A 10,388-nucleotide genomic window follows, 5' to 3' on the forward strand; every position below is an offset into this window, starting at 1 on the left:
GATCCTTCCCGATTTAATTGCTGACATTGAGTGAAGAACTATTGCATATAAAAATGCTTGCTTATATACTTCAAACAGCGACGTATCCAGAGGCCAACAGCGATTTTTTTATTTTGTACTACCGGTTACATAGTACGAATATTGTGATTCTCCCACATCTACATCCGTCGTGCCGATATTAACTGGCCACCAAGATTATTCGATTTGACAGCATTATACATTTTTTTATGGAACCGTGTTTATGCAGATAAACCTTCCACTCTTGGGCACAAAAAAAGCAACATTCGTCAAGAAATGGTTAAAAACCGGCCAAGTTTCTAGTAATCAGGTCCTATAGATGGCATTTACGCATACTTTGGCCATATGCATAAACAAGTTATCTGTACGTTGGCCTTTGTGCCGTGAACTTTATCCTCGATGGAATATTTGGGACTGGGTTCGTGGCTCTATACTTATTTACTATTCGTGATATTGATTTTCTGGGAAAATTATATTCTTCAAATATGTCTGTAAAATAAAGAGATGTCTAAGGAATAACGAATAATCTCCAACAATGTGATTTACTAATTGTATTGTTAAGCCCAACTCGAATTAATCAATTCCAATTTGTTTTTTGTGACGGTAAATTAAAGAATACTTTGCGAAAAATATTAAATATGATGTGATATACTACGTATAATAAATATCGATGTCAACGTATTAACAACATTTTAATCATATGTTTAAATTGTTGTTAATTTTATACGATTTCAATCTTCTTTTCTTAGTTTTTGTTTACTTTTATCTTCTAATAATTTTAATATTCTTGTTGTTGTTTTTTCTTAGATCAAACATGTCTTCTCGCAAAACAGCCGGTCGCCGTGCCACAACCAAGAAGCGTGCCCAACGTGCCACCTCTAATGTATTTGCTATGTTCGATCAGGCACAAATTGCCGAATTTAAGGAGGCCTTTAATATGATCGATCAAAACCGCGATGGTTTCGTTGAGAAGGAGGATTTACACGATATGCTCGCGTCTTTGGGCAAAAATCCCACAGATGAATATCTGGAAGCAATGATGAACGAAGCTCCTGGCCCAATTAATTTCACTATGTTCTTAACCCTGTTTGGAGAACGGTTGCAAGGTACAGATCCCGAAGATGTCATCAAAAATGCATTTGGTTGTTTCGATGAAGAAAATACTGGTGTGATTCCCGAGGATCGTTTGCGTGAGCTTCTCACAACCATGGGCGATCGTTTTACAGACGAGGATGTAAGTTATTCTTCTCTTTGGAATGTACTAAGCATATTGTAATTATCAACATTAACATTTTCAGGTTGACGAAATGTATCGCGAAGCTCCCATCAAGGGTGGTCTGTTTGATTATATCGAATTTACCAGAATTCTGAAACATGGCGCTAAAGACAAGGATGAACAATAAGAACAGCCTCACACAATAAAGCACATTCCCCTCCGTATTGTTATTATTCCTAACATGTATTTTACAATCCAAAGTCATGCGAATGACATTACAGAAAAATCTCCATTATCATAAAATTCTTTATTTGTGTGCCGTTTTATTTAATATTCTATCTCTTATTTGATTCAAATGTATTAGTCTTAGTCCCATGTAAAAGGGTTCAGTTATCATCATTCTATATCCAATTAAATAATTAACAAAATACGATCAATTAACCCTTGCTGCAATCTACTGGATGATTTATTGTTATCAGTTTTCTTGGTACTTAAAAATTGCAAATTTTGTTTATAGTTCTGAATTGCCATTGCAAACAATCATAGATATCACATATATAAGTATTAATATGAACATCATTTATATTGAATAAACATTTTTACATACATGCGTATATAATATATATGAAAAATTTTCAACTTAATCGTCCAATATGAAATAGGTGTTAGTTAAATTTTGGAATTGATCTTGGTTTTTTCTTTTAAAACTTTTCCTGAATACAACGCTATTATATGTTTCATTGGACGAACTGTAGCAAAATCATTTGGAATATGACAAATGAGGGGAAATATAGGAATTCGTATTTACAAATACAGTCAAATATTTAAGTGATCAGAGAACATTGTTGTAGTAGTATTTAGATCTTTTCTTAGTTTATATTACAAGGATTATCTCTTGTATCTCAATATTTATGACAATAAGCCGACGGATTTCCTATTACAATTTAATTGGAGTATTAAAGTGAGAAAGTACTCGTTTATTAAATAAACTAAAAAATTCAATTTTTTCGATATTCTCAGCACAAATGATAAATATTAGCGTAGAGAAAATCAACCTAGTATTTTTTCTGAATATTTTCCCTTTGTTTAAATGTTTCTTTCTAAAATTAAAAAAATGTCGAACAAAAAATATATCTAGAATTTACCACTTAGAAACTCTTGTTGTTGCTACTTCACAAAACACTGATAAACAACTAGTAACCAAAAAGTTGACGACATACCTAAATTGGGTCATTTGAATAAGAATAGAATTTGTGATTAAAGCCCTGATAATGGTATTACTGGTATGTCTTAAAATAATTTCAATTACACAAACCAAATGGGAAAAATAATGCATAACTGTTTTGTCAAGAGATAAGTTCTGTGAAAATCATTCTTTTATTTTTAAATTTGTATGTATCTACATAGTAGTATCTACTCATGGCGACAAACTAATTGGAGGATGTCTTTGGCTGTTTTCGGACGCACATTTTGTGATCATCAGTTAGCGAGTTCGTTAAGTGTTAAATTGACAAATATTTAAATCCATTCTATAAAAAAGTTGTGGTGGAAATAGTTACTTCTAGTCGACCAAAAAATGTATTTAATGACATGACACGTGGCATGACAAAAAATTTTTTGGAAAAGTGCGCACACCGATGATGAGTTTTCAATACAAAATATTTAAAGCTCAAGTTGTGATCTTAGTTGCACTACTTCCAATTATATGGAAAATTGTGGCTTGAGACAAACCTAACTAATATAATGGCCCTTAAAATTTGCACAGTCATGATTAGACCTCGGATTATGCAAATATGCAAAATCCGAGGTCTAATCATGACTTAATAATGAAAATATCGAAATTCTGATTGGACACAAATTCGTTTCAAAGGATTTAGAATTATTTGAAGGGTTCATATTTTTTAATTTTTTGCATATTTGCATATAACGCATATGCACGAGATATGCAAAATATGCACGGTATGCTAGGTCGATATGAAATAAATATGCACGGTATGCTTGGTCGATATGGTATGCTAGGTCGATATGCATATTTTTTGCATATTCTGCATATTTTTTGAATATTCTGCATATTTTTTGCATATTCTGCATATTTTTGCATATTTTGTATATTTTTACCTATATTTTGCATATTCTGCATATTTTGCATATTTTTGCCTATATTTTGCATATTTTGTATATTTTTGCAATTTTTGCCTATATTTTGCATATTCTGCATATTTTGTATATTTTTGCATATTTTTGCCTATATTTTGCATGTTCTGCATATTTTGCATGTTCTGCATATTTTTGCATATTTTTGCCTATATTTTGCATATTTATCGCATATCGACCTAGCATGCAGTGCATATTTATTGCATATCGACCTAGCATACAGTGCATATTTTTTGCATTTTTTTTTTGCATGTTTATTGCATATCGACCTAGCATACCGTGCATATTTATCGAATATCGACTTAGAATACCGTGCATATTTTTTGCATATTTTTAACATGACTCCAAATATCGATCAATTGGAGCGTGAAACGCCTAAATACAAAATTTGAGCCCAATCGGATAAAGCATAAAAAATATGCAAAAATCCGAGGTCTAGTCATGATTGATTTTTGATTTTTGCTTATAAATAAACAAATTTTGCTAGTAATTGACAGCATTACCATTATTTTTCATTACGGTAGCATACCTACGAGACATATACTATTCCTTCATCCTGAACCTTTATATTAGGTTAAAAATGTCCTTTGGTACCTGAAAAGAGGAGGTTATATATTTTATTCGGCGTAGGGAACCATAGCGTTTTCCAACACATATCAATCCGATCCATTACTTCATAAATCTCGTAAATATATCAAACTCCATAAAAAGAGCCCAATAACATTATTGAACCTACTCCATGTTTCCCAGTACCCTGGCAATACTGTGACATGAGACTTTCATTTTTGGACTTTCTCGCGGTAATTTTTTAATGTTTAACTTTAATTCAACTGAGAGCAAAATAGTTTACACTATGTCGGATTCCAATTAATATGAGCTTTTGCGAAAGGCAATTTGGCTTTCTGATTGTTTTCAGAAATAAAAGCTTTCTTGGCTTTCTTGATAGTTTCTGGACATGTTTGCCTGCCTATATAAAACGATAACCGTCTGACAAATTCCGTTGAACTCTTAAATGGGTATTTTTTTGGCAGTAAGTCAATATTGAAAACCAGACGCATGTTATTGTAAAAAAATCAATTTCAAAATGATCTATAAGAATCGAAATAGGTGTAGGCGTACCAAAACATAGTAAATATAACGATAAAAATAACTAAAATTGTAGAGCTCATCTGTGTGTACAGTAGAGTTATTTTAGTTTTACTTAGCTGCAGGGTGCCCAAAAATTAGCTCGCGAATAAATTAAAATACATACTTTTCGTTTTGTGCTCATTTTACGAATGAATTTATGGCGATAAATTCTTTGCCAAACGAACATTCGCCAAAGAATGATCACACAACCATAAACGGTTGAGACCCCTGCAGCTCAATACGTCTAACAATGTCAATGTCCGGGAATAGCTTGTACAACTCATGGTTCATTCGACGGCAATATTCACCGTCAACGCAGATCGGCCCATAGATCTTTCGGAGTTTTTCTCTCAAACACTTCAAGAGCTGCCTCATCTGCTTACGCAAGTACCCATGCTTCAGATCCATATAGCAGCACGGTAGTATCAGCGACTTGTAGAGTGTGAGTTTGGTCTGGCGGGAGGTGGTCTTGCTTTTGAGTTGTTTGCTCAGACCATCACTATCCTTCTCCGAATTTCAAATTTGTTTTAGTTTTGTCCAAGCAAAAATTGAGAAAACTCCCTTATTCATACATTTATTAAAGATTTCAAAATGAATTTTGCATTAATGCTTTTGTTTTCTTTTTAAGTGAATAAAGTACCCGATTCAAAATTAAAAAAAAAACACGATATCCTTATTTTTGAAAAAGTTATTAAACTAAACTTATTAAACTTGCAATGTTAGTTGCTTTAGTTTTGGCCACCAGTGTAACTCCAAATGTACAGGTATACCAATCGGGATCAATACACCCAAAAATTCCTACCTAACTCGAAAAAGTTCATGTCTGGATATGATATGAACGTGGCTCTTTTGCAAAATCCTCTATTTTCGGGCACAATCTACGTTATACAATAAGATGGATCTTGACCGATTGCATTTATCATAGTTCTTACCGACAGCTACGTACAGAATAACTTGAAACAGGTAAGATTATTAGTTTTTGAGTTACCGTTCCCCCCATTCTCTAAACTCCTGTTTCGTTAAAACGCTTTTAAATTTGGAGAAGCACTCCTGCCGTTGCTTGATGTTGCTGACACAAACATTGGTTATATCTTCAGGAGTTGTTAAGATTTTTACTTGAAATTTAAAGGGGGGTTATTAAATTAATTTTTAAAACCCTAATTATTTTATACACTCTCATTCTCAGTCTATGATATCTCTACGTTAACAATTTCCAAAATCACATTTCAGCATGTATGTTTCTTCTTAACTTCTTATTTCAATTGCAATCATAAAATACCGTTAGAAAAACCAAATGTTTTATTAAAAAATACACATATTTATTTTTAAAAAAATCTCAACAGGCGTATAATAACGTGTTTTTACTCCTTGATCTTTGTTTTGCGTATATATTCCAATTGCAATAAGTCCAGTCTTTAATGTTTATTTTAGAATTTACCCGATGACTGTTGAAACATGCAGTTATAACATGCCTTAGAGCCGCCATATTAGTGACGGGCGTCTCCAGAATGGTGTGTGGAGGTGCCGCATTATTATTCCCCCCGAATTTAAAATTGAAGTCACGTACATATTGCAATAATAATAATCATTGACAATTTATCGTATATCTTCATGCATACATGCACAGAAAAAAGCAACATGTCAAATGAAGCATGTGTGTGAGAGTGTTGCGAATGAAATGATCGAGGACGGACACAAAATGATTTGTGAAACAAAGAGAAAAAGACATGGTTTTTTTTTGTTTTTTATAAAAATTTTGTATGAAAATGTTATTTGTTTTTCGATATATAAATATGTGTATGTACGCAAATTATAAATGCTTTTACAAAGTAAAGTATGTCTTTCAGTAATATTAGATATTAGGAATGAGTAAAAAATACGTCATCCAGTTCTGCAATGTGAGTGGTAAAGTGCTACTGGTACGGCCGTTGAGTTTTGCTACAGCACCTGCGCTGCGGCAATCATCATGTACGCATGCGCAGATATGATGATTGATTGATGAGACGACGACATTGATGACTTTAACCTCTCTTTTCTTCCTCGATGATCTCCTTGGTTGGCAAGGGATTCTTTTCGCATGTCTCGGTATGTTTCAGCTTTTTGGAATCGAAATTCTCAATGCCAGCAATGAAGTCATTCTTCTCCTTTTCCTTTTCAATGGCTGGAAAGGAAAACAAAGTTATGATAAGTAAACAATCTTAAAATCTAAAATGTATAAATAACAAACGTCATGTGTTTGTGTGTGTGAGTAGTAATAATACATCTAATGAAAATTTCAAAATGGCCATTAAAGGAGTAGCCCAGCCACCATTTGGTTATAGTTTGTTTTTAATGGAAATAACAACTACATTGTATAAAATACAACGACACTATTTCAGCAGCCACAGAGTCGTTGTATTTCCTACCATATTTGGCGATTATTTACAACGAGATATTTTCCAGCCAACACTTAATATGGTAAAATCTCCTCAACTCAATATTAATAATTAGTCATTGTATAGACACCATGTCGGCGACTCTCGTTGACAGCATTGGCGTTCCACCGAACATGCTCGTTCATTTAGATTTGGAAGTCAATGTTGTTTTCTTTATTTTATTTTTTAATTTCGCAAACTACAACACATATTTTGGGGTCAACATGTACATACATAATTATGATGTTAGAAATTCTTACCTTCTTTGTCTGGCAATGGATTTTTCTCTTGTGTTTCGGTATGTTTCAATTTGGATGGATTAAAGGACTCAATACCAGCAAACAAAGACTTTTGAGTCTTTTCAGCGGCTACATCTGCAAAAGGGATAACATATATGGTATTGTTATTGTTAGAATTGGAAATGGGGGTGGGGGCTAATTATTTCATTTGGTTATTTGCAGAGTTTATTACTTACCCTCGGCTGTAGGTAGAATAATTTTTTCCTGAGTATTGGCGTTCTTCAATTTTTCAGTATCAAAGCTTTCAAGCTGACTCTTGAGGGTTTCAGCAACTTTTGGAAGATCTTTAAGAGCAGGTGCAGCCATTTTTTATAACTGAAATGAAACGTTTAAAACAAAAAGATAATTAAACAAATATTCAAAGCATTTAAAATCAAATCCGTGACAGCGGCGGTGACAGCATTGTTTATTAATAGTTGTTGTTGAAATGCAACAATGCAGCAATCTTGAGTCTGTCCCCGCTCATCTTCTCTTTGGACAATTCGTGAAAATAATAAAACAAATGCATTCAAATACATACATATTTACACGTTTAGATTTTCATGAGTGACAACTTTACAAACAGTTGCATTCAATTACAACAAATATAAGGTGACGAATCTTCAGAAGAAATGTATTTTGTAAATTAAGAAAACGTTTGTCTAGATCAATCATGTAATTTTTTTATTCTTCGGTATTTAATTGATGTAGGGATATTGCTCTGTTTTTCAAAAGATGTGCCTTACGTGATGAAAATAAAAATGCCTATGGTATTTATTAATTTTAAAAATGGTATATACATATAAACATAAAAATGTATAGTCAACAACTACTGCACCCACAAATAAATTGAATTGACGTTGCACAGCTAACATTTTTTACCGAGAGGAGAGAGACCCACATTTCTGCAGAGTCCACTCTATATTTTCGATATTGTCTACTGTTTCTCCGATTACTTTTCAAGTAATCTGTCACATACTCTAAAGGGAAATTTTTGGAAGAATTGAAAACGAAATTTTAGTATTTAGGTTTTTTTTTGCTTAAGGGACAATTTGAAAATTTGATTTGAGCAAATGTGTTAATTCCACAAGGAAATAATCAATATCAATTTAGCTTTCTTCAATCAAGTGGAAGAAAGAATAGAGGCTTGTACTGAAATACATTTTAAATTATTGCAAATAAATGCCTATTTCTTTATTCTAAAAATGAAATTGATTATTTTTTCGAAACACGGATCACACAACCGATAAATTTTCGAATTTCGAAAAAAAAACGACTGATAATATTCCGATTTTTTTGAATTTCTGAAAAAAAGTATCCGAAAATGTTCCTATTTGCAAATGTTCCTTCAGAGTTTTGTCCGAAATTGTGCAGAAAATCGAAAGTAGCTGGGTATTGACGATAATAATTTATGTAGATATTTTTTTTATGTAGGTTATAATGATATAAACAGTTTTTAAAAAATTTATAGTTACATATATATATATTTTTTTAAGAAAAATAGTTTTATATTAATAAGGACACAAACAAAACAGCCAAAATAATTTGTTTGGAATATATTTAAGTTTTGATTGATGTTTTTTGTAAACAAAAAATTTATTATAGAACATTATTAGGTAACGGTGAAACAATTTTCGGAATTAATATTAAATGTAAAATATAGGTAGACAATCAATACAAATATACTTTTAATAAAGACCTTAATTTGAATATTTAACCTGAATCGATTTGAAATTCCTAATTTTTTACTTTATTACGTCCAACATAATAATATATTAAGCCAACAATCCCAATACCTTATTTTATCTTATTGTACTAGCAATAATATCGAAAAATGAGTAAAACAAATAACTTCAGAACATAACATAATGCCAACAACAAATATAATCACATTCCAAATTCTTTACTCTCGTAATTATATTAAATATTCTTAATTATCACCAACAGGAATCTTCATTAAGATGTCAATGTAAAATGTTTATATTGCTGGATTGGTTTTCAAGATTCGATTTTTTTTTTGCCGCACCCATGTCTGTCATAAAATGTTACACACACTCAAATGAATGATTCAACACAAACAGTTTGTGGACAGGATAACAAATTATATGAGCACAGACAAATATTTGTTTATAAATTTTAAATTTGAGTTTTATTACCATGCACGTAGGGGTATGGAGTATTAAATTATTTTTAAAAAATCACTATAGGCAAATAAGATATTAATTCTTTTACACAAAAAATTTAAAATAATTTATAGAATTGAGTGATTTGAATACGCTTGTAATTTAATATTATAAAAATATTTATTTTAAATCAATTTATTTTGCAATTTATAACAGTAGCAAAAACTTACATTAAATGTAAATATTTTTTTTTTTTATTTAATTTCGCAAAACAATTTTTTGGGCAAATTGTGTTATTTAGCTACTGACTGTCTATTGCGGGCGGTGTTATTGTTGATATTTATGTGGGATTTTATGTATCCAAAAACAACAGTCGAAAACAAAAAACAATCTAAATGAAACAACAGCTAACCGGCGAATAAGCGAAGTATGAAGTCAAGCAGCGAATGAGCAACTCAACCAACCAACCACATGAAACAAAGAAGAAAGTAGTGGTAAATGCAAAAACACCACTAAGGCGACAACAACGGGGAGGGGGAGGAAAAAGAGCAAAAAAAAAAAAGAATAAAATAAAACATCGATGTTTCATACTTTCGTCTTAATCATCTTATCGTCTTTATATACATACATATATACACTGTCTACCACAGAAGTACTTTATATACATTTCAACATACACAAGAGTTCCATGTATATGTAGTCACAACAACAGTTCCTTCCTCCACCAGCACCAGCAACCTATATGCAGCATTTTGGTTATGACAAAATGAAATACAGACGAAGAAATCCATGTACCCTTCTGACACAACATATGATTCATGGCATGTACAACAGCAACAACAACAACAACATAGCATGTGAAAGACAACTGGACAGCTTTTTTTCTTTTTTTGTTTTGTTATTTTGAATATTATTCTAAAAAGTCCTCCAAACCAAACACACAGGGCAGTTTATTTTATGAATTTGAAGGGGACTTCGATTTTCGACACTTCAGCGAAGAAGGGGTGAAATAAAAGTGAATGAATATGTATTGTATGTATACACAGGAAATAAAGTA

At 31.8% G+C, this 10,388-nt stretch overlaps 2 protein-coding genes across 2 annotated transcripts; one reads left to right on the forward strand and one right to left on the reverse strand.

Moving 5' to 3' along the window:
• Positions 1-824: 824 nt before the first annotated feature.
• Positions 825-1,427, forward strand: LOC133323143 (myosin regulatory light chain sqh). Its single transcript, XM_061532098.1, has 2 exons — positions 825-1,252; positions 1,317-1,427. The coding sequence occupies exons 1-2, from the start codon at positions 833-835 to the stop codon at positions 1,419-1,421; spliced, it is 525 nt and encodes a 174-aa protein (XP_061388082.1). The 5' UTR covers positions 825-832; the 3' UTR covers positions 1,422-1,427.
• Positions 1,428-6,266: 4,839 nt separating this feature from the next.
• LOC133323146 (thymosin beta) lies at positions 6,267-7,549 on the reverse strand. Its single transcript, XM_061532101.1, has 3 exons — positions 7,406-7,549; positions 7,191-7,304; positions 6,267-6,677 (listed from the first exon to the last, which is right to left on the reverse strand). Exons 1-3 carry the CDS (start codon positions 7,533-7,535, stop codon positions 6,538-6,540), a joined length of 384 nt encoding a protein of 127 aa, XP_061388085.1. The 5' UTR covers positions 7,536-7,549; the 3' UTR covers positions 6,267-6,537.
• Positions 7,550-10,388: the final 2,839 nt, after the last annotated feature.

This window comes from Musca vetustissima, unplaced genomic scaffold, assembly GCF_032173495.1.
Source record: "Musca vetustissima isolate MV318-11 ecotype Yass unplaced genomic scaffold, APGP_CSIRO_Mvet_v1 utg2475, whole genome shotgun sequence".
In the NCBI taxonomy this organism is placed as follows: Eukaryota; Metazoa; Arthropoda; class Insecta; order Diptera; family Muscidae; genus Musca; species Musca vetustissima.